Source organism: Ranitomeya imitator, chromosome 1 (assembly GCF_032444005.1).
Source record: "Ranitomeya imitator isolate aRanImi1 chromosome 1, aRanImi1.pri, whole genome shotgun sequence".
NCBI lineage: Eukaryota > Metazoa > Chordata > Amphibia > Anura > Dendrobatidae > Ranitomeya > Ranitomeya imitator.
Genome location: NC_091282.1, coordinates 1,101,958,920 through 1,101,984,472, shown reverse-complemented (window position 1 = coordinate 1,101,984,472; position 25,553 = coordinate 1,101,958,920). Strand labels below are relative to the sequence as shown.

The 25,553-nt window shown below is 43.6% G+C and overlaps 1 protein-coding gene across 1 annotated transcript in view; it reads left to right on the top strand.

Annotated features, from left to right (window-relative positions):
- LOC138656816 (NACHT domain- and WD repeat-containing protein 1-like) overlaps positions 1-13,100 on the top strand; it is a 59,010-nt gene extending 45,910 nt beyond the window's left edge. The window contains exons 10-16 of the mRNA XM_069744089.1: positions 477-685; positions 1,532-1,671; positions 5,763-5,870; positions 8,382-8,540; positions 9,229-9,352; positions 12,784-12,990; positions 13,086-13,100. Coding sequence (XP_069600190.1) covers positions 477-685; positions 1,532-1,671; positions 5,763-5,870; positions 8,382-8,540; positions 9,229-9,352; positions 12,784-12,990; positions 13,086-13,100 — 962 coding nt within the window. The remainder of the gene's footprint in view (positions 1-476; positions 686-1,531; positions 1,672-5,762; positions 5,871-8,381; positions 8,541-9,228; positions 9,353-12,783; positions 12,991-13,085) is intronic.
- The last annotated feature ends 12,453 nt before the right edge of the window (positions 13,101-25,553 follow it).

The following is a 25,553-nucleotide window of genomic DNA, read 5'->3' as shown; positions in this document are numbered from 1 at the left end:
ACTGAACCAATTTATTATATTTTTTAGGAGTCAGAGGCAGTCATTTTATACCGGCTCCAACTCCGACTCCTACTCCACTAAAATGGACAACGACTCAGTGACTCTGACTCCCACTCCACAGCCCTGGTTATAGCGCCTCAACTACAAATAAGAGACACCGCATTACACAACAGTTCTCTACGCCTCAGAGGCAAATAGGCTTGGGTGTAGAGTTATTTTTTAAAGAGGCTTAAACAGGGTTTGCATGTCATTCCCAAAACAACATATACTGTATACTATATGGTTATTTACATAAAGCGTTGGTGAATGATGCAGGAATCCACAGTTGTTTGGATTCCTGCGAAGTCCCACTTCATAATATGAATTTCTATGGAATCCATGTGTATTACTAACAGTTTACATGCTGAACATGTGCAGTTGATTCTTTATCATTACATTTGGGAACAGAAACATCATTCATGTATCTCTGTTTAAAGTGGTTCAGCAGGAAATAGACCAGGCTTTTACCGTTGGAGGAAATCCTGAAGATCATTTCCATTGCTTTAAGCGAATCATCAGTGACATAAAATATAACCTGTCCAGTAGTCGAGCTTCTGATTACATCGATGTTCTTTCCGTCAAGTCTGAGATTAACAAGACTCTGTATGATTCCCAGCAGACTCTTATCAAGGGAATCCATCAGAGGGTAGGTGTCATCGGCCATTTTTATTCATTCATGGATGCAACCATCATCCATGAGAAAATCTATATGTAAAGCTGAGTATATGTATGTGTGTATGTATCAAGCCGTGCCCACTCCTCATAGCCACACCCACTCCATATAGCCACACTCACTCCACATGCAAAGCCCTGTCCACAATGCCCACGTTGTTAGCGCACATGGGCAGAGACACATTCACCTCGAAAACCACCCTGCAAAACTCACCAGCTGCACGTCCCAGCCGCTGCAAGCTGCAATCAGGGCAGCCGCCTTCAGAGTATCAGTGCGCAGCAGGCACAGGCCACATCTAGCTCCATCGTGTCTGGAATGGAATTGCTCCTGTGAGCCATGATGTCAAGGAAAAGGGAGGAGCCTCATGGATTACACCACTGTGCTCATAACAGGAAGTTGCTGTGCACATGTGAGGGGAAGAGAGGAGTGAGGGGAAAATGAGAGGAGTGAGGGGAAAATGAGAGGTGTGAGGTCAAAATGAAGAGGTGTAAGTGAAAAATGAGAGGAGTGAGAGGAAAATAGTGCAGTGATCGGAAAATGACAGGTGTGAGGTCAAAATGACAGGTGTGAGGGGGAAAATGAGAGGCATGATGGGAAAATGAGAGAAGTGAGATGTTGCAGCAGTATGAAGCTTGTGAAATGTTTTTATGTTCAATATAATCATTAGAATTTGTTGTAACTAACCACAGTTTACTAAGCTCAGGCAATGCTGGGCTCTTCAGCTAGTGTTAAAATAAAACCCTAAATGTCTTTTCTATGATGATGAAATGTAGAAGGTGCAAGAAATCACAAATTTTTCTTTTGCTATGACTCTTTCAGCTGCGACACACAAACATCTATGACTACAGTGTCAGCTGGGGAAGGGAAGGCATAAATCCTGTTAGTAACAGATCTCATGCATATTATCTGGAACGCCTGTGCACTGATTTTCAGAGGAAGGTGATTGGGCACTTCAGCAGGTCAGTAACATAGTAACATAGTTATTAAGGTTGAAGGAAGACTTTAAGTCCATCTAGTTCAACCCATAGCCTAACCTAACATGCCCTAACATGTTGATCCAGAGGAAGGCAAAAACCCATGTGGCAAAGAGTAAGCTCCACATTGGGGAAAAAAATTCCTTCCCGACTCCACATACGGCAATCAGACTAGTTCCCTGGATCAACACCCTATCAAGGAATCTAGTATATATAACCTGTAACATTATACTTTTCAAGAAAGGTATCCAGTCCCCTCTTAAATTTAAGTAATGAATCACTCATTACAACATCATACGGCAGAGAGTTCCATAGTCTCACTGCTCTTACAGTAAAGAATCCGCGTCTGTTATTATGCTTAAACCTTCTTTCCTCCAGATGTAGAGGATGCCCCCTTGTCCCTGTCCCTCAGGTCTATGATTAAAAAGATCATCAGAAAGGTCTTTGCACTGTCCGCTCATATATTTATACATTAAAATAAGATCACCCCTTAGTCTTCGTTTTTCCAAACTAAATAGCCCCAAGTGTAATAACCTATCTTGGTATTGCAGACCCCCCAGTCCTCTAATAACCTCGGTCGCTCTTCACTGCACCCGCTCTAGTTCAGCTATGTCTTTCTTATACACCGGAGACCAGAACTGTACACAGTATTCTAAGTGTGGTCGAACTAGTGACTTGTATAGAGGTAAAATTATGTTCTCCTCATGAGCATCTATGCCTCTTTTAATGCACCCCATTATTTTATTTGCCTTTGTAGCAGCTGCCTGACACTGGCCACTAAATGTGAGTTTGTCATCCACCCATACACCCAGGTCTTTTTCATTGACAGTTTTGCCCAGAGTTTTAGAATTAAGCACATAGTTACACATCTTATTACTTCTACCCAAGTGCGTGACCTTACATTTATTCCCATTAAAGCTGCTCATTTGCCATTTATCAGCCCAAGCTTCTAGTTTACATCATCTTGTAATATAAAATTGTCCTCCTCTGTATTGATTACCCTGCAGAGTTTAGTGTCATCTGCAAATATTGAAATTCTGCTCTGTATGCCCCCTACAAGATCATTAATAAATATGTTAAAAAGAGGGCCCAATACTGACCCCTGTGGTACCCCACTGCTAACCGCAACCCATTCCGAGTGTGCTCCATTAATAACCACCCTTTGTTTGCTATCCCTGAGCCAGCTCTTAGCCCACTTACACATATTTTCCCCTATCCCCATTATTCTCATTTTATGTATCAACCTTTTGTGTGGCACCGTATCAAAAGCTTTTGAAAAGTCCATATACACTACATCCACTGGGTTCCCTTGGTCCAGTCCGAAACTTACCTCTTCAAAGAAATTGATCAGATTAGTCTGACAAGAACGGTCCCTAGTAAACCCATGTTGGTATTGGGTCATGAGGTTATTCCTCTTCAGATACTCCAGCATAGCATCCCTTAAGGTACCGTTACACTAAACGACTTACCAACGATCACGACCAGCGATACGACCTGGCCGTGATCGTTGGTAAGTCATTGTGTGGTCGCTGGGGAGCTGTCACACAGACAGCTCTCTCCAGCGACCAACGTTCAGGGGAAAGTCTGCGGCATTGTTGAAACTGTCTTCAACAATGCCGAAGTCCCCGGGTAACCAGGGTAAATATCGGGTTACTAAGCGCAGGGCCGCGCTTAGTAACCGATATTTACCCTGGTTACCATTGTAAAAGTAAAAAAAAACAGTACATACTCACATTCCGTTGTCTGTCACGTCCCCCGGCGTCAGCTTCCTGCACTAACTGTGTCAGCGCCGGCCGTAAAGCAGAGCACAGTGGTGATTTCTCACTAAAGGCTACCCTGACCAAATATTGAGAGAAGCATTTAAACATGCCAAGGAACAGGACAGGAGAGAACTTATGGTACCCAAAAAGAGAACTGAGAACCCCGATGGAAAAGCTCGACTTATCTGTACCTTTGATAATGGGGCCCAAATATGCAAATGCATGTAGAGGAGCTGCGGAGACACCATCACGTGTTTCTCAACGCAGGCAGTGAATAGCCAGGCCTTTCCCCAGGAAGGAACAACCAAGGGAAGGGCAGCATCCAATAAAGGAAAACATCCAATAAAGGAAAACCACCTATGCCAAGCATGGTATCCATCCACAGACAGCTGTTTCGGGGTTTTTGCCCCTCATCAGTGTGGAGTAGGAAACTGGCTATCAGGAGCAGTGCCTAGTAGAAAGTCTAAAAGGCACGGATGATTGACCTCGTGGAGACCAAAACATCCAACACCGCGGAGACACCATCACGTGTTTCTCAACGCAGTGATCCAGAACACTGCCCCCAAATATGCAAATGCATGTAGAGGAGCATTTATTGTAAAACGACTGTGCTTTCTCTTTTTAAATCATACCCTGGTGATTTTGGCCTGATAACATGCACAGATGTTGACACAAATAGGTTTGAATAGCTACTAAAGGTAACATCATCACCTGTGACCTGTTTGCTTGTAATCAGTGTATGTGCATAGAAGCTGAGTGAGTTTCTGGGATCCAGACAGACTCTTGCATCTTTCATCCAGCCACTGACGTTTCTGGATTGTGAGTCATGGGAAAAGCAAAAGAATTGTCAACGGATCTGCGGGAAAATGTAGTTGAACTGTATAAAACAGGAAAGGGATACAAAAAGGTATCCAAGGAATTTATAATGCCAGTGAGCAGCATTCAAACTGTGATTAACAAATGGAAAATCAGGGGCTTTGTGAAAACAAAACCACGGTCAGTTAGATCAACAAAAATTTCATCCACAACTGGCAGGAAAATTGTCCGGGATGCAAACAAAAACCCACAAATAACATCAGCTGAAATACAGGACTCTCTGAAAACTAGTGGTGTGGCTGTTTCAAGATGCACAATAAGGAAGCACTTGAAGAAAAATGGGCTGCATGTTCGAGTCGCCAGAAGAAAGCCATTACTGAGCCAATACTACAAAGTATCTTGCCTACAATACACAATACAGAGCAGAGACAAGCCTCAAAACTTCTGGAACAAGGTAATTTGGATTGATGAGACCAAACTTGGACTTTTTGGCCACAACCATAAACGTTACAGAGAGAGGTCAAAAAGGCATATGATGAAAGGAAAACCATTCCTACTGTAGAGCACCAAGGTGGATCTCTCATGTTTTGGGGATGTGTGAGTTACATAGGCACAGGAAACTTGTTCAAAGTTGAAGGAAAGATGAATGCAGCACGTTATCAGCAAATACTGGAGGCAAATTTGCAATCATCAGCCCGGAAGCTGCACATGGGACGTACTTGGACGTTACAACATGACAACGATCCAAAACACAAGGCCAAATCGACCTGTCGTTGGCTACAGCAGAACAAAGTGAAGGTTCTGGAGTGGCCATCTCAGTCTCCTGACCTCAATATCATTGAGCCACTCTGAAGAGATCTCAAGCGCGCAGTTCATGCTATACAGCTCAGGAATTTACATGAACGGGAGGCTTTTTGCCAAGAAGAGTGGGCAGCTTTACCATGTGAGAAAATAAAGAACCTTATCCACAACTGCCACAAAAGATTTCAAGCTGTCATTGATGTTAGAGGGGGCAATACATGGTATTAAGAAATGGGGTATGTGAACTTTTGATCAGGGCCATTTTGATGTTTGGGGTTGTCATTATGATTTAAAAAGAGAAAACATAGTAGTTTGACAATAAATGGCTTCACCCAACCACTAACCATGAGTGGAGAAAAAGTTTTGGTGTTATCATTCATATTCTCTGAAAAAAGGTCAAGAAGGCAAAAATTCTGCCGGGATATGTAAACTTTTGAGCTCAACTGTATATTAGTATGAATAGGTCCTAATAATTAAATCACCACTGATGGGGATATACCAGGCACTGTGTCCCTACCCCCAAGAGCTCATGGTGGGGAAATAAAAATAATAAACTTGTACTCCTCTTCCAAACCTGGTTGCATTACACATCAGGTACTTTGAGGTGCAGTAATTTGTATTTACTAATCTCAGTTTATTACAACTGTAACCAGTGTACACAAAGACAAAATAAGGAACTTATGCAATGTTTCATTGTAGGACTTGCCTTGCGGACTGTGAATCAGAAAAGACTTGGAACAGAAGAACATTTTTCAGAAATCGGAGAAATGAGGAGATTTTAGAACATGCTGCCCACTGCCATCGACTGTAAGTTGTAGTGTTTTGTGCCAGAAAGAATCTCAAAATATATCAAAATTGTAATTGATACGTAAAACATCTTGTCACATAACACAGGTGAGATGATATAGCTGGTGCATGGAACAGGTAGGCTCTATGAACTGTGGAGCGGTAACCCATGTTACACCCAGGGGGTGCTGTGTGTGTGCTTCAGGATGCGCTTGGAGGCATAATTATGGTGATGAGACAAAGTCCAGCAGGATTGTAAATGGCCGGTATGTGTCGCAGAGGTGCTCTGCCCTGTAAGCCCGAAATGATATGGTTATGCTGGGACTTATAGTTCCACAAGAGTTTGTTGTGTTTACCTATAAGGGCAGGCTTATAGGGTTAGCTGGTGAGCTGGGCGGGCCTGGCTAACCACACACACTCCCATCTAGGGGAGTGGTTACAACCATATAATGTGACTGAGGTCTGGTCACATGGGTCAGAGTGTATGGATCTGGGTGGTCCATGTGCAAGGTCCTGGATGGTCTGTGTTAGAGTCTCATGGGAGTGGAGACGTCCTGGAAGCACTTAGAAAGACTATGGACCTGAATGCTCAGGGTGTTGGATTATCCTGGGATGGACAGGAGTCCTGCAAGCACCTGGTGAGAGTGTGAGTCCTGATGGTCTGTGTTGGAAGCTCCTGTGAGTGGAGACTTCCTGGAAGCACCTGAGAGACCGTGGACCTACAGAGCCTGGGATGGCTTCTGTGCTGGCGAAGCCAGGACTGACATGGAGTCAGCGTGAGGAGTGGAGCTCCTGGAAGGTAACCCTGGATAAGGGGATTGTAATATATGGCAGAGAAGTTTATCTGCTGCATGAACGAACTGGTGGTCGTGATAAGTTCATGGATGTAATGAAATAGACTGTATGTCATGTGGTTTATGATGTTTAATAAACTGGATTAGACTGTTTAAGTGGAGAAATCGTGCCTGAGTGCTTAAAGGGACTCTGTCACCCCCTCCAGCTGTTAGAAACTAATAGAGCCACCTTGTGCAGCAGTAATGCTGCATTCTGACAAGGTGGCTCTTTTAGTTATTGGTGCAGTCAAAGCAGAAATAAAGCGGTTTATAATTTGGCAAAAATACCTGTCTTTAGTCTCGGAGGCAGGTCTTAACCCCCCTGCTGCACACGCCACACAGCCGTCGCTCAAGGCTTCTTCAGCGCCGGGGGCCGCCCCTCCGCGCTGTTTTCAAATCAAATCCGGCGCCTGCGCTGTTTTGTTCTGCCTGGGGCAGGCGCAGTGAGCGCTGCCCGGCTGACCTCAGATGCAGTCTCGCAGACTGTGCCTGTGCAGCTGCCCTGCTTGTGAATCCCAGCCCCGCACTGTGCATAATGCATAACACACTGCGGGGCCGGGATTCACAAGCAGGGCGGCCGCACAGGCGCAGTCTGCGAGACTGCATCTGAGGTCAGACGGGCAGCGCTCACTGCGCCTGCCCCAGGCAGAACAAAACAGCGCAGGCGCCGGATTTGACTTGAAAATAGCGTGGAGGGGGCGGCGCCCGGCGCTGAAGAAGCCGTGAGTGACGGCAGTGTGGCGTGTGCAGCAGGGGGGTTAAGACCTGCCTCCAGGACTAAAGACAGGTATTTTTGCGAAATTATAAAACGCTTTATTTCTGCTTTGACAGCACCAATAACTAAAAGAGCCACCTTGTCAGAATGCAGCATTACTGCTGCACAAGGTGGCTCTTTTAGTTTCTAACGGCTGGAGGGGGTGACAGAGTCCCTTTAAATCCCGTGCCAAGCGAGTGTTCCCCAACCCACTCAGGTAGCGTTTCACCACATTACACAGAGTTTCTTGCCACAAACAGAGTCATCTTCCTCTTGTGCTCAGATGCGGACTTGTTTTGTTATTAGTATTTTACCGTTGGTAGTTGTGGCTGCCTCCTTGGTTATTTACCCTATCTATCCATCTGTGAAAGGTTGTTTTGAATATTGAATTTGAACTATAGTAGAATAAAATTGGATTCAACCTGCCTTGATTCATTTTATAGCCTTAAACTGAAGAAAGAAGCAAGTCTGTTTCATGTACGATCACATCGGTAGGAGATTACCTTGACGTGGCGAGTGGGCTCACACAATTTGATCAACATTTAAAATTATAGAAAATGTAGCAGTAATTTAAAGTAATCTTTAAATTCAATATCTGTATATATCTGATACAGGAAAGATATATATCGTGGCACAGTGTTAGCCAGTAGATAGAAAAATATTTAGAATTGAGAGTCCTCAGTGGTTGATACCTTTTAATGGCTAACTGAAAAGATGGTCTTCATCTATACCTGATGAAGAGGCCTGAGTAGTCTCGAAAGCTTGCAATTTGTTACCATCTTTTCAGTTAGCCATTAAAAGGTATCAACCACTGAGGACTCTCAATTCTAAATATTTCTGTATATATCTGACCATCTTTTGTGTCATATAGTCGGTTACACCCTGGGGAGAGGAGGCTGTAAATGCAATGATGATTATCTGACGTTTTTCTCTCTCCGCTTGTAGACTACAGAACTTTATGGGCCGAGAGTCCATATTGATGAAGCTCCAAGACTGTGTGAAATCTTCTAATAAACATCTGATAGTCTTACATGGGCAGCCTGGCAGTGGGAAAAGTGCTCTATTAGCAAAAGTGTCTGCAGCCGCTTCATACTGGGATGCCTGGTAAGGTTTTTTCATACAGTATTCTATATTCTATGTTAAAATGTGAATTATAGGTTTTATAATCTCTGCTGTTCAAGATATTATGGTATATAGGATCTACAATCCAATTCCAGATGATATGTTACAGAAAGGGTGAAGAAGCATATGATTGGTTGCCATGGACTAGCGCTATGAAATTACTTCTAATGGAAGTAGATAAACCCTGATGAGACATTTCACAGTCGATGTGGCCTATGAGGACATATGGGGAGAGTAAATAAATATCAGAATGAAAGCATCTAACCAGAAGCTGCTCAATCTCTGACCAACTTGTATCAGCCATGTATTACATGGACAGCTTTTCAGATAATGCTCCAGTAGCTGATAAAATGTAAAGTCAACCTCATTGTCCCTGGGCATAATCAGCTTTTTGCCTGGGTGTTTCTAAAAAACAAAGCAGATGATTTCCATCACGGCTGAAATATTTAAGGAAATGTTTATTGCAGTAATAATGATAATTATTAATAACTAGAATAATATTTATAATAACAACAAAAACATGTTTTTTAATTAATATTATCCAGTTTTAGCCTAATAACATGAATAAGTGTAAAAGGGTGTATAAGCATCGATTCTTCATTCTGAAAAGTATCTGATTTTACATTTGTGTAGAATTTTGAAACATTTTCATTCTCCTTATAACAAACAGGGACCTGAGATTGGTGACTCGCTTTATTGGCGCTACTGGGGACAGCCGAAACCCTCGCCTATTGCTACAAAGTCTGTGTTACCAGATAGCCGCCATATTTAACCTGAAAACACAGTTCTCTGAGGTACTAGTCATATAGGTCTATGATCATCATATAGAACCACACATTACCAGTACTAAATCAACTATATATGTAAGGTATAGGAGAAACCATGCAAAAATCTGCCTGGGCTGTGGCAATGTATTCATAAACAATGAGTCAAAAGCCAAAAAAGACCCTGTCCGTAAAAGCTCCAATATTAAAGAGGATACAAGAGCATGAGAATGACCCCATAAAATCATAGTGCACATTATGTCCATTGTGCTAGTGTCCCTCCAGTTCACCACTGGTTCACGTCAGGGCAAAATCAGGCCCAGGTCCACAATATGCTGTTTTAAAAACCACTTCTTTACCAATAAATTGATAATTATTTTAACAACTTGACACGTGACGTGAGCAATAGTGATGAAATATTGATCTTCTCTCACTACTCAGTGGTAGTGCTTATGACATAATAATAGTAATAATTTTATTTCTATTGCGCCAACATGTTCCGCAGCACTTCACATTTTAGACGGGCCATGTACAGACCATAAAAGACATTGCAGCATAACAATAATCACATAAATCAACAGATGCCAAGAGGAGTGAGGGCCCTGCTCACAAGCTTACAATCTATGCCCTAAGGAAGGCATACCAAAAAGAAAAACCTGAAGATCTAAACAATGGGGGAGGATTTATGACAATGGAATTGATCTTAAACTGTGTAAACACTTACCGTAACTTTCTGTGTTTGCTTTCAGATGTACAGTAATGTAGTAAAACAGTACAACAGTAAAGGCCCCTTCACATTAAGCGACGCTGCAGCGATACCGACAACGATCCGGATCGCTGCAGCGTCGCTGTTTGGTCGCTGGAGAGCTGTCACACAGACCGCTCTCCAGCGACCAACGATGCCGGTAACCAGGGTAAATATCGGGTAACTAAGCGCAGGGCCGCGCTTAGTAACCCGATGTTTACCCTGGTTACCATGCTAAAAGTAAAAAAAAACAAACACTAGATACTTACCTACCGCTGTCTGTCCTCCAGCGCTGTGCTCTGCTTCTCTGCTCTCCTCCTGTACTGGCTGTGAGCCGGAAAGCAGAGCGGTGACGTCACCGCTCTGCTTTCCGGCTCACAGCCAGTACAGGAGGAGTGCAGAGCACAGCGCTGGAGGACAGACAGCGTTAGGTAAGTATCTAGTGTTTGTTTTTTTTTTACTTTTAGGATGGTAACCAGGGTAAACATCGGGTTACTAAGCGCGGCCCTGCGCTTAGTTACCCGATGTTTACCCTGGTTACCAGTGAAGACATCGCTGGATCGGTGTCACACGCCGATCCAGCGATGTCAGCAGGAGTCCAGCGACGAAATAAAGTTCTGGACTTTATTCAGCGACCAACGATCTCCCAGCAGGGGCCTGATCGTTGGTCGCTGTCACACATAACGATTTCATTAACGATATCGTTGCTACGTCACAAATAGCAACGATATCGTTAACAATATCGTTATGTGTGAAGGTACCTTAAGAGTCCCTAGATTCCATCCACACTTTGAAATGGATTGTCCATAGACTGAGTGCCCACTTACCATAGATTTGTGCATTGGTATTCCATTATTTTTAAACTGTTTTAGAAGGTTCAAGCATATTCATATTGAAAAGCATAGGACGTTGTCATTTTCAAAATGAGTCTGATGGTGACACGAGCATCAGCACGCTGCCATATACATCTAGGCAATACGCTCACATTTCTATAAGTATGTAAGTATTGCATCTTCATTACTGATTCTCCAGCGCCTGTACTCTTAACAGAAAGATGAAAACTGACTCAGAATATACACTGAGAAAAATAAGTATTTGATACACTGCTGATTTTGCAAGTTTTCCCACCTACAAAGAATGGAGAGGTCTGTAATTTTTATTGTAGGAACACTTCAACTGTGAAAGAATCTTAAAAATTGTAGGATTTTTACATAATTAATTTGTGTTTTATTGCATGAAATAAGTATTTGATACAAAAGAAAAATAGAACTTAATATTTGCTACAGAAATCTTTGTTTGCAATTACAGAGGTCAGACATTTCCTGCAGTTTTTTGACCAAGTTTGCACACACTGCAGCAGGGATTTTGGCTCATTCCTCCATACAGATCTTCTCCAGATCTTTCAGGTTTCAGGGCTATCGCTGGCAATCACTGAATTTCAGCTTCCTCCAAAAACTTTCTGTTGGGTTCAGGTGTGGAGACTGGCTAGGCCACCCCAGGACCTTGAAATACTTCTTACGGAGCCACTCCTTAGTTGTCATGGCTGTGTGTTTTGGGTCATTGTTATGCTGAAAGACCCAGCTACCACCCATCCTCAATGCTCTTACTGAGGGAAGGAGGTTGTTGGCCAAAATCTCGTTATACATGACTCCATCCATCCTCCCTTCAATACGGTGCAATCGTCCTGTCCCCTTTGCAGAAAAGCACCTCCAAAATGTGATGTTTATGCCACCATGCTTCACGGATGGGACGGTGTTCTTCGGGTTGTACTCATTCTTCTTCTTCTTCCAAACACAGCGAGTAGAGTAGATACTAAAAAGTTCTATTTTGGTCTCATCTGACCACACGAACTTCAAATGGGCCTGGACATGTGCTGGCGTGAGCAGGGGGACCCTGCATGCCGTGCAGGATTCAAATCTATGACAGCATATTGTGTTACTAATGGTAATGTTTGAGTCTGTTGTCTCAGCTCTCTTCAGGTTATTGATCAGGTCCTCCCATGTAGTTCTGGGCTGATTACTAGCCTTTCTCAAAATTATCCTTACCCCACGAAGCGAGATCTTAAATGGAGCTCCAGACTAAGGAAGAATGACAGTCATCTTGTGTTTCTTCCTTTTCTAATAATGGTGCTAACAGTTGTTGGCTTCTAACCAAGCTGATTGCCTTTTGTCCTGTGACCCATCCCAGCCTTGTGCAGATCTACAATTTTGTCTCTGGTGTCCTTAGACAGCTCTTTGGTCTTGGCCATGGTGGAGAGGTTGGAGTGTGATTGATTGATTGAGTGTGTGAACAGGTGACTTTCATACAGGTAACGAGTTCAAACAAGTGCAATTAATACAAGTAATGAGAGCAGAGTAGGAGGCTTCCTAAAGAAGAACTAACAGGCCCGTGAGCATCAGAATTCTTGCTGGTTGGTAGGTGATCAAATACTTATTTCATGCAATAAAATGCAAATTAATTAGGTAAAAATCTTACAATGTGATTTTCTGGTTTTTTTTAATTTTTAGATTCTGTCTCTCTCAGTTGAAGTGTACCTATGCTAAAAATTACAGACCTCTCCATTCTTTAAAGGTGTGAAAACATGCAAAATCTGCAGTGTATCAAATATTTATTTTCCCCACGGTACATATACAGTATACTTGGTAAACATAGTGGTGCTTGATTTATTTGTTGATTTCTGATATGCTTAAAATGTAACTTTTTATTTTTTTTTAAGAATCTTAAAGGATTGATAAATGAGTTATCCACTGTTCTAGAATTGGCTACTAAAAGCAGACCCCTCATGGTAATCTTGGATGGTATAGATGAGTTATCAGAAAGTGAATCATATCTGTCCTGGATTCCCTCAGAACTACCCCCACATGTATATTTTATTGTGTCTGTCTCATTTGTGTCAGACAGCGCCTCCTTTAGACATCTACAGGTAATTCATAGTATTATTTTTATTGTTTTTTTATTGCACACATTAGGAAACCTAATGTAGGTCATTTTATTTGTATTAATCTCATAATTTTATAGTTTTTCAAAAATTGAAGGCAGACATAAATCCATCAAGTTCAACCTATATCCTAACATGCTGATCCAGGGAAAGGCAAAAAACCCCAAGAGGCAAATGCTGATAGCCTCATATTAGGTGAAAATTTCTTCCCTAATCCAAATATCACAATCAGATTAGTTCTCTGGATCAGCATACCATCAAAAAATCTGGAACCCATAACCTATAATATAACATTTTTCAAGAAAAACATCCAGGTCCTCCTTGTACTTTTTATTGAATTGACAATTACAGCATCATATAACAGAGAATTCTATAATCTCACTGCTCTTGTAGTAATTAATTGCTTTCTCATCACTGTCCTCCTCACCTGTCACCCATGTCCAGCACCATGCGCACCCACACAGGAACCTAGCACACTTAGACACCAACACACTCTCTGACTCTATCCTACCACTGCCCTCTATATCCTCACTCCACGACTGTGATGTCGGACGCTATTCACACTAGGGCGTCCGACAGACAGCGGTAATTCTGCTTTCGTCCACTATGCGCTCAGTGGCGCCGGCTAGATTTCATCTAGGTTGTTCGGGGTTAATCTAGCTGGTACTCGGATTGGAGGCTGGGTCACGCCCACGGCCTTTAAATAGTTCTTCTGAACTTTGGTAATCGCCGATTATAGCTTGTGTCTTGTACCTGGTGATCTCGGTTCGGAGTGGTGGTCTTGGAGTGGAAATATCATATCTGGTAGTGTATGATCCTTTGTCATATTTCTCCTTCCTATTTGTGTTTTGTTTTGCCCTGTGCACATTATAGTGTTTTCCTGAGTGTGTTTGCGGCATGGTGCGTTTTTGGTTTTCCCTGTCTGTGCTTTCTGTAGGGGTTGGTGTGAGGAATTATCACTGGGTGGAGGGTGGAGGTTTCAGATTAGTACTGAAACAGGAGTCAGGGGCATGCCTGGCGGCCCAGACAAGCACACCATCAGTGTAATCTCTGGGAGAGGGACAGACAGGGTTTCCCTAGTCTGAGGGATATTGCAGGGGCCCGGATTATTAGCTTTAGCCTACCTAGGCTCCCCGTGATAACGACACAGACACTGCCACTGCTTTCTACAATGCAACTCTTTCATCAGCTATTGACACGGTCGCCCCTGTCATGCATATGAAAGTGTGTATCTTCCTTATCCCACAAACCCAAACAGTTGTTCAACACTTTTAACTCCCTCCTCCGCCCACCACTGCCCCCTCTGAGTTCCCTAATCGTTGCCAAGGACTTTGCCACGCACTTCAAAAATAAGATAGACCAAACAAGGCAAGTCTTTGTTGTCCAACCACCACAACCCCTTTGTATGCCAGACCAATGCCCAAACCCCATAACTTCACTCCCCAAAATCTCTGAAGGGGAGCTTGCTCATCTTCTCTCCAAATCACACCTCACCACTTGTGCACTTGACCCCATCCCATCCCACCTTCTCCCCAACCTCACCACCACACTAATCCCATCCCTAACCCATCTCTTCAACCTTTCACTAACTTCTGGTACCTTCCCTTCTGCCTTCAAACATGCCACAATCACACCTATCCTCAAAAAGCCATCCCTTGACCCAAGCGCTATGTCCAGCTATCGCCCCATATCTTTGCTCCCATTTGCTTCCAAACTCTTTGAGCAGCACGTCCATGCTGAACTTTCCTCTCACTTTGCATCTAACTCTCTCTTCGACAACCTATCATCTGGCTTCCGTCCCCACCATTCCACGGAGACTGCCCTGACCAAAATTACTAATGACTTACTTACAGCCAAAACTAACAGACAATTCTCTATACTCCTCCTCCTACACCTGTCCTCTGCCTTCGACACAGTTGACCACTGCCTCCTACTACAGATCCTCTCTTCCTTTGGTGTCAAAGACCTTGCCCTATCTTGGATCTCCTCATACCTTGCCAACCGCACATTTAGCGTTTCCTACTCCTATACTACCTCTTCATCTGGCCCCCTCTCTGTTGGAGTCCCCCAAGGCTCTGTCCTAGGACCCTTACTCTTCTCAATCTATACACTCGGCCTGGGACAATCATAAGGTCCTATGGCTTCCAGTACCATCTATATGCCGATGACACTAAGATCTACCTCTCTGGCCCAGAGGTCACATCTCTGCTCTCCAGAATCCCAGAGTGTCTGTCGGCCATATCCTCCTTCTTCTCCTCTCGCTTCCTCAAGCTCAATGTGGACAAATCTGAACTCATTATCTTTCCTCCATCGCGCATATCTTCCCTACCTGATCTATCTATCAAAATAAATGAAATCACACTTTCCCCTGTCCCCAAAATCCGCTGCCTCGGAGTTGAGGTACCGTTACACTAAACGACTTACCAACGATCACGACCAGCGATAGGACCTGGCCGTGATCGTTGGTAAGTCGTTGTGTGGTCGCTGGGGAGCTGTCACACAGACAGCTCTCTCCAGTGACCAACGATCCGGGGAACGACTTCGGCATCGTTGAAACTGTCTTCAACGATGCCGAAGTCCCCAGGTAACCAGGGTAAACATCGGGTTACTAAGTGCAGGGCCGCACTTAGTAACCCGATATTTATCCTGGTTACCATTGTAAAAGTAAAAAAAAAAAAACACTACATACTTACATTCCGATGTCTGTCACATCCCCCGCCGTCAGCTTCCCGCACTGACTGTGTCAGCGCTGGCCGTAAAGCAGAGCACAGCGGTGACGTCACCGCTGTGCTCTGCTTTACGTCCGGCAGCGCTGACAGTCAGTGCAGGGAAGCTGGCGGTGGGGGACGTGACAGACATCGGAATGTGAGTATGTACTGTTTTTTTTTTTAAACTTTTACAATGGTAACCAGGGTAAATATCGGGTTACTAAATGTGGCCCTGCACTTAGTAACCCGATGTTTACCCTGGTTACAAGTGAACACATCGCTGGATCGGCGTCACACACGCCGATCCAGCGATGACAGCGGGTGATCAGCGACCAAAAAAAGGTCCTGATCATTCCCCACGACCAACGATCTCCCAGCAGGGGCCTCTGATCATTGGTCGCTGTCACACATAAGGAGATCGTTAGCGAGATCGTTGCTACGTCACAAAAAAGCGTGACGTTGCAACAATATTGTTAACGATATCGTTATGTGTGAAGGTACCTTAACCCTTGACTCTGCCCTGTCCTTCAAACCACACATCCAAGCTCTTGCCACCTCCTGTCGCCTCCAGCTCAAAAATATTTCCAGAATCCGTCCTTTCCTCAACCCACACTCTACCAAAATGCTCGTGCATGCCCTAATCATCTCCCGTCTCAACTACTGCAACATACTCCTCTGTGGCCTACCTTCTAACACTCTCGCACCCCTCCAGTCCATCATTAACTCTGCTGCCCGACTCGCTACACTCCTGCTTCACCTCTTTGCAAATCCCTTCACTGGCTCCCAATTTCCCAGCGTATCCAGTTTAAATTACTAACACTGACCTACAAAGCCATCCATAACCTTTCTCCTCCGTATATTTCCACACTAATCTCTCAATATCTCCCCTCACGTAATCTCCGGTCCTCCCAAGACCTCCTCCTTTCCTCCACGCTTATTCGCTCCTCACTCAATCGCCTCCAAGACTTCTCCCGAATATCACCCATCCTCTGGAATTCAGTGCCCCAACACATCCGGTTATCCACTACTTTTGGATCCTTCAAAAGAAACCTGAAAAACCCACCTCTTCAAGGAAGCTTACAGCCTGTAAAGACCACACAGCCACCTCAACACCATTGGAGCTACTGCAACCCTCGACCTCCTGTCTCCTTCCCCATAATCCTGTAGAATGTAAGCCCGCAAGGGCAGGCTCCTCTTCCCTCTGTATTAGTCTGTCATTGTTATTTTTGTTTACTGTAAGTGATATTTGTATTTTGATGTAACCCCTTCTCATGTACAGCACCATGGAATTAATAGTGCTATATAAATAAATAATAATAATTTCTGTGACTATGATGAAACCTTCTTTCCTCTAGACTAGGGATGTCAAACTGAAATATACAGAGAGACAGAATTAAAAATTTGGGCAACGTTGTGGGCCAACCTTGATATTTAATAAAAAATTCTACAATTGAGGACGTTTTTCCTTATCAAGAAATATAACGATGAACCTTTTTCATATTGAAACAAACTTAAATAGGTTGTCCCACAAATAAGGTACATTTTAATTAATAGATCTTAGAATAAAATAAACACATAATCACGAATGGAGCATTCTGGAATAATATAATATGTTTTGTAAGAGCAGAAAAAAGCATATGGCCCAATGGCCTAATTTAAATATGTAATAACAAAGTATAAAAAGCCTTGAATTAATAAATAATACAGATACTAAAGTATGATGCCAACACAAGTGCCCCCAAACACGGTATGATACCCCCACAGTGAATTCCTCCACAGTACCCTACAAAAACAGACTGTGCCCACCAGCAAGGTATGGTGGCACCAAAAAGTATGATGCCCCATCTGTGATCCCCACACAGTATAATGGGTCCCACATAGTTCTCAATACAGAGTAATGTGCCCCATATAGTCCTATAGTCCTCCTTACTTTATAAAGGGCCCCACATAATCCTCCATACAGTATACTGGCCCCATATAGTCCTCCATTCAGTATAATGGACCCTGCAAAGTCCGTTGTACATTATATTGGGCCCCACATAGTCCTGCATACAGAATAATGGGCCCCACATTGTCCTCCAGACAGTATGATGGCCCCACATAATCCTCCATACAGAAAAATGGACCCAACGCAATCCTTCATACAGTATAATGGCTTCAAATAGTCCTTTATACAGTATAATGGTCCCACATAGTTATCTATACAGTTTAATGGGCACACATAGTCTTCCATACAGTATAATGGCCCCAGATAGTCCTCGATACAGAATAATGGGCCCCACATAGTTTTCCATGCAGTATAATGGCCCCACATTGTGCTGTATACAGAATAATGGGCCACACATAGTCCTCCATACAGAATAACAAGTCCAACATAGTCTTTCATACAAAGTAATGGGCCCCACATTGTTCTCCATACAGTTTAATGGTTCCACATAGTCCTCCATACAGAATAATGGGCCCCACATAGTCCCCCATGCAGTATAATGGCTCCACATAGTCATAGTGGCTGTGAGCGTCGGTCAGCCGGAAAGCAGAGCGGTGACGTCACCGCTCTGCTTTCCGGCCGCTGTGCTCACACAGACAGTACAGGAGGAGTGCAGAGCACAGCGCTGGAGGACAGACGGCTGTAGGTAAGTATGTAGTGTTTGTTTTTTTTTACTTTTAGGATGGTAACCAGGGTAAACATCGGGTTACTAAGCGCGGCCCTGCGCTTAGTTACCCGATGTTTACCCTGGTTACCGGCATCGTTGGTCGCTGGAGAGCGGTCTGTGTGACCGCTCTCCAGCAACCAAACAGCGACGCTGCAGCGATCCGGATCGTTGTCGGTATCGCTGCAGCGTCGCTTAATGTGAAGGGGCCTTTAGACCAGAGGTCCCCAACTCCAGTCCTCAAGGCCCACCAACAGGTCATGTTTTCAGGATTTCCTTAGTCTTGCCCAGGTAATAATTGCATCACCTGTGCTATACAAAGGAAATCCTGAAAACATGACCTGTTGGTGGGCCTTGAGGACTGGAGTTGGGGACCTCTGCTTTAGACTGTGTCAGCATCCAAGATTACAATACAGTTGTGATGCCGGGGTGGGAAGGGGGGTTACGGTTAAAGGCAGATTTGTCCCGCAGGCCAGAGATTGACATGTGTAGTCTAGATGTAGAGGATGCCCCCGTGTCACCACCGCAGGCCTAGGTGTAAGAATTTCACAAGAAAGATTTCTTTACTGTCCTCTTATCTATTTGTGCATTTTAATAAGATTGCCCCAAGCCTTCCTTATTCCAAAGTGAATAACCCTTTGTTTGTAAACGTGCCTTGGTATTACAGTCTTCTCATTCCCTTAATAACCTTGGTCACACTTCTCTGCGCCTACTCTAGTTCAGCTATTTCCTTCTTATTCACTGTATGGTCTCATCACTAACTTGTATAAGGGCAAAGATATGTTCCTGTCATTATCATCTATGTCACTTTTAATGCATTTCATGATTTTATTTGCATTTGCAGCAGCTGCCTGACTCTGGTCACTTAAGTTGAGTTTGCTGTCCACCCATACACCCAACTCTTTGTCAGTGACAGTTTCACCCAGTTTTTTTACCCTTTAGAACATAATTGTACATTTTATTTCCTCTATGCAAATTCATGACCTTACATTTTATCTACATTACACTCCAACTGTTATTTCTCAGCCCAAGCTTCAAGCTTAAAAAATCTTTAAAGACTCCATAGTAACAGGGTCTGTACCACAGGACTGGCATATAGCAAATGTGGTGTCAATATTCAAAAAGGGGACAAAAGCTGAACTCGGAAATTATAGGCCAGTAAGCTTAACCTCTACTGTGGGTAAAATCCTGGAGGGCATTCTAAGGGATGCTATACTGGAGTATCTGCAGAGGAATAACCTTATGACTAGGGTTGAGCGAAACGGGTCGTTCATTTTCAAAAGTCGCCGACTTTTGGCAAAGTCGGGTTTCATGAAACCCGATCCGACCCCTGTGCGGGGTCGGCCATGCGGTACGCGACTTTCGCGCCAAAGTCGCGTTTCAATGACGCGAAAAGCGCCATTTCTCAGCCAATGAAGGTAAACGCAGAGTGTGGGCAGCGTGATGACATAGGTCCTGGTCCCCACCATCTTAGAGAAGGGCATTGCAGTGATTGGCTTGCTGTCTGCGGCGTCACAGGGGCTATAAAGGGGCGTTCCCGCCGACCGCCATGTTACTGCTGCTGATCTGAGCTTAGGGAGAGGTTGCTGCCGCTTCGTCAGAAGCAGGGATAGCGTTAGGCAGGGTCCATTAACCACCAAACCGCTTGTGCTGTAGCGTTTTGCACTGTCCAACACCACCTTCGGTGTGCAGGGACAGTGGAAGCTACATTTTTTTTTTTTTCCTCAGCGCTGTAGCTCATTGGGCTGCCCTAGAAGGCTCCCTGATAGCTGCATTGCTGTGTGTACGCCGCTGTGCAAACCAACTGCTTTTTTCAAAGCACAAATACTCTTGTTCCTTCCTTTCTGCGCAGCTATCTTGTTTGTTTGTCCACACTTTTTATTTAATTTGTGCATCTGTCCACTCCTTATTGCTGCCTGCCATACCTGGCTGAGATTACTGCAGGGAGATAGTAATTGAAGGACAGTTCCTTTTTTTTTTTTTTTTTTTTTTTGTGGGAGATTAAGATTGGCATTTCTGCTAGAGTGCAATCCCAGTGGATTAATATTGCCCTTTCTGCTTGTGTGCCAGTCTTGACTCCTGGGTGTGCCATCTCTCTCTCTCTCCAATTGTGGGCCATAGAAAGCCTATTATTTTTTTTAGCTTGATTTGGGTTCCAAAATCTACCTGAAAAAATCAATACATCAATCATTGGGAGAACAATAATGGCCTCTGGGCTTGTGTGCCACTCCTGACTCCTGTGTGCGTCATCTCTCACTCAGTGGGCCATAGAAAGCCTATTTTTTGTTTTATTTGTTTTCTAAATTCTCCCTGAAAAAATCATTTTATTTTATTTGGTTTCTAAATTCTTCCTGAAAAAATCATTTTATTCTATTATTATTTTTTCTAAAGTCTCCCTGAAAAAAAAAAAAAAAAATCAGTGGCAGATTAACCCCTTTACCCCCAAGGGTGGTTTGCACGTTAATGACCGGGCCAATTTTTACAATTCTGACCACTGTCCCTTTGTGAGGTTATAACTCTGGAACGCTTCAACGGATCCCAGTGATTCTGACATTGTTTTCTCGTGACATATTGTACTTCATGGCAATGGTAAAATTTCTTTGATATTACCTGCGTTTATTTGTGAAAAAAACAGAAATATGGTGAAAATTTTGAATATTTCGCAATTTTCCAACTTTGAATTTTTATGCAATTAAATCACAGAGATATGTCACACAAAATACTTAATAAGTAACATTTCCCACATGTCTACTTTACATCAGCACAATTTTGGAACCAAAATTGTTTTTTGTTAGGGAGTTATAAGGGTTAAAAGTTGACCAGCAATTTCTCATTTCTACAACACCATTTTATTTTAGGGACCACATCTCATTTGAAGTCATTTTGAGGGGTCTATATGATAGAAAATACCCAAGTGTGACACCAATCTAAAAACTACACCCCTCAAGGTGCTCAAAACCATATTCAAGAAGTTTATTAACCCTTCTGGTACTTAACAGGAATTTTTTGAATGTTTAAATAAAAATGAACATTTAACTTTTTTTCACAAAAAATTTAATTCAGCTCCAATTTGTTTAATTTTACTAAGGGTAACAGGAGAAAATAGACCCCAAACATTGTTGTACAATTTGTCCTGAGCACGGCAATACCCCACATGTGGGGGTAAACCACTGTTTGGGCGCATGGCAGAGCTTGGAAGCGAAGGAGCGCTATTTGACTTTTCAATGCAAACTTGACTGGAATTGAGATGGGACGCCATGTTTCGTTTGGAGAGCCCCTGATGTGCCTAAACATTGAAACCCCCCACAAGTGACACCATTTTGGAAAGTAGACCCCTTAAGGAACTTATCTAGATGTGTGGTGAGCACTTTGACCCACCAAGTGCTTCACAGAAGTTTATAATGTAGAACCGTAAAAATAAAAAATCATATTTTTTCACAAAAATTAACTTTCCGCCCCCAATTTTTTATTTTCCCAAGGGTAAGAGAAGAAATTGGACCCCAAAAGTTGTTATACAATTTGTCCTGAGTACACTGATACCCCATATGTGGGGATAAACCACTGTTTGGGCGGATGGGAGAGCTCGGAAGGGAAGGAGCGCCGTTTGACTTTTCAATGCAAAATTGACAGGAATTGAGATGGGACGCCATGTTGCGTTTGGAGAGCCCCTGATGTGCCTAAACATTGAAACCCCCCACAAGTGACACCATTTTGGAAAGTAGACCCCTTAAGGAACTTATCTAGATGTGTGGTGGGCACTTTGACCCACCAAGTGCTTCACAGAAGTTTATAATGTAGAACCATAAAAATAAAACAAAAAATTTTTCCCACAAAAATTATTTTTTTAGCCCCCAGTTTTGTATTTTCCCGAGGGTAACAGGAGAAAGTGGACCCCAAAATTTGTTGCCCAATTTGTCCTGAGTGCGATGATACACCATATGTGGGGGGGAACCACTGTTTGGGCGCATGGGAGGGTTCGGAAGGGAAGGAGTGCCATTTGAATGCAGACTTAGATGGAATGGTCTGCAGGTGTCACATTGCGTTTGCAGAGCCCCTAATGTACCTAAACAGTAGAAACCCCCCACAAGTGACACTATTTTGGAAAGTAGACCCCCTAAGGAACTTATCTACATGTGTGGTGAGCACTTTGACCCACCAAGGGCTTCACAGAAGTTTATAATGGAGAGCCGTAAAAATAAAACAAAAATTTTTTCCCACAAAAATTATTTTTTAGCCCCCAGTTTTGTATTTTCCCAAGGGAAACAGGAGAAATTGGACCCCAAAATTTGTTGTCCAATTTGTTCTGAGTGCGCTGATACCCCATATGTGGGGGGGAACCACTGTTTGGGCGCATGGGAGGGCTCGGAAGGGAAGGAGCTCCATTTGGAATGCAGGCTTAGATGGAATGGTCTGCAGGTGTCACATTGCATTTGCAGAGCCCCTAATGTACCGAAACAGTAGAAACCCCCCACAAGTGACACCATTTTGGAAACTAGACCCCCTAAGGAACTCATCTAGATGTGTTGTGAGAGCTTTGAACCCCCAAGTGTTTCACTACAGTTTGTAACGCAGAGCCGTGAAAATTGAAAAAAAAAATCTTTCCCCCAAAAATTATTTTTTAGCCCCCAGTTTTGTATTTTCCCGCAGGTAAGAGGAGAAATTTGACCCCAAAAGTTGTTGTCCAATTTGTCCTGAGTACGCTGATACTCCATATGTTGGGGGGAACCACCGTTTGGGCGCATGGGAGGGCTCGGAAGGGAAGGAGTGCCATTTGGAATGCAGACTTAGATGGAATGGTCTGCAGGCGTCACATTGCGTTTGCAGAACCCCTAATGTACCTAAACAGTAGAAATCCCCCACAAGTGACCCCATATTGGAAACTAGACCCCCATGGAACTTATCTAGATGTGTTGTGAGAACTTTGAACCCCCAAGTGTTTCACTACAGTTTATAACGCAGAGCCGTGAAAATAAAAAATCTTTTTTTTTCCCACAAAAATTATTTTTTAGCCCCCAGTTTTGTATTTTCCCAAGGGTAACAAGAGAAATTGGACCCCAAAAGTTGTTGTCCTATTTGTCCTGAGTACGCTGATACCCCATATGTTGGGGTAAACCCCTGTTTGGGCACACGGGAGAGCTCGGAAGGGAAGGAGCACTGTTTTACTTTTTCAACGCAGAATTGGCTGGAATTGAGATCGGACGCCATGTCGCGTTTGGAGAGCCCCTGATGTGCCTAAACAGTGGAAACCCCCCAATTATAACTGAAACCCTAATCCAAACACACCCCTAACCCTAATCCCAACAGTAACCCTAACCACACCTCTAACCCTGACACACACCTAACCCTAATCCCAACCCTATTCCCAACTGTAAATGTAATCTAAACCCTAACCGTAACTTTAGCCCCAACCCTAACTGTAGCCTTAACCCTAGCCCCAACCCTAACTTTAGCCCCAACCCAAACTGTAGCCCTAACCCTAGCCCTAACCATAGCCCTAACCCTAACTTTAGCCCCAACCCTAACTGTAGCCTTAACCCTAGCCCTAACCATAGCCCTAACCCTAGCCCTAACCCTAGCCCTAACCCTAGCCCTAACCCTAGCCCTAACCCTAGCCCTAACCCTAGCCCTAACCCAAACCCTAACCCTAGCCCTAACCCTAGCCCTAGCCCTAACCCTAATGGAAAAATGGAAATAAATACATTTTTTTAATTTTTCCCTAACTAAGGGGGTGATGAAGGGGGGTTTGATTTACTTTTATAGCGGGTTTTTTAGCGGATTTTTATGATTGGCAGCCGTCACACACTGAAAGACGCTTTTTATTGCAAAAAATATTTTTTGCGTTACCACATTTTGAGAGCTATAATTTTTTCATATTTTGGTTCACAGAGTCATGTGAGGTCTTGTTTTTTGCGGGACGAGTTGACGTTTTTATTGGTAACATTTTCGGGCACGTTACATTTTTTGATCGCTTTTTATTCCGATTTTTGCGAGGCAGAATGACCAAAAACCAGCTATTCATGAATTTCTTTTGGGGGAGGCGTTTATACCGTTCCGCGTTTGGTAAAATTGATAAAGCAGTTTTATTCTTCGGGTTAGTACGATTACAGCGACACCTCATTTATATCATTTTTTTTATGTTCTGGCGCTTTTATACGATAAAAACTATTTTATAGAAAAAATAATTATTTTTGCATCGCTTTATTCTCAGGACTATAACTTTTTTTTTTTTTTGCTGATGATACTGTATGGCGGCTCGTTTTTTGCGGGACAAGATGACGCTTTCAGCAGTATCATGGTTATTTATATCTGTCTTTTTGATCGCGTGTTTGTTCACTTTTTGTTCGGCGGTATGATAATAAAGCGTTGTTTTTTGCCTCGCTTTTTTTTTTTTTTTCTTACGGTGTTTACTGAAGGGGATAACTAGTGGGCCAGATTTATAGGTCAGGTCGTTACGGACGCGGTGATACTAAATATGTGTACTTTTATTGTTTTTTTTTTATTTAGATAAAGAAATGTATTTAGGGGAATAATATTTCTTTTTTTTTTTCATTATTTAGGAATCTTTTTTTTTTTTTTTTTTACACATTTTGAAAATTTTTTTTTAACTTTTTTACATTGTCCCAGGGGGGGACATCACAGATCAGTGATCTGACAGTGTGCACAGCACTCTGTCAGATCACTGATCTGACATGCAGCGCTGCAGCCTTCACAGTGCCTGCTCTAAGCAGGCTCTGTGAAGCCACCTCCCTCCCTGCAGGACCCGGATCCGTGGCCATCTTGGATCCGGGGCTGGAGGAAGCAGGGAGGGAGGTGAGACCCTCGCAGCAACGCGATCACATCGCGTTGCTGCGGGGGGCTCAGGGAAGCCCGCAGGGAGCCCCCTCCCTGCGGGAAGCTTCCCTATACCGCCGGCACATCGCGATCATCTTTGATCGCGGTGTGCCAGGGGTTAATGTGCTGGGGGCGGTCCGTGACCGCTCCTGGCACATAGTGCCGGATGTCAGCTGCGATAAACAGCTGACACCCGGCCGCGATCGGCGGCGCTCCCCCCGTGAGCGTCGCCGATCGCGCTGGACGTACTATCCCGTCCGTGGTCATGGGGGCCCACCCCACCTCGACGGGATAGTACGTCCCATGTCAGAAAGGGGTTAATATTGCCCTTTCTGCTTGTGTGCCAGTCTTGACTCCT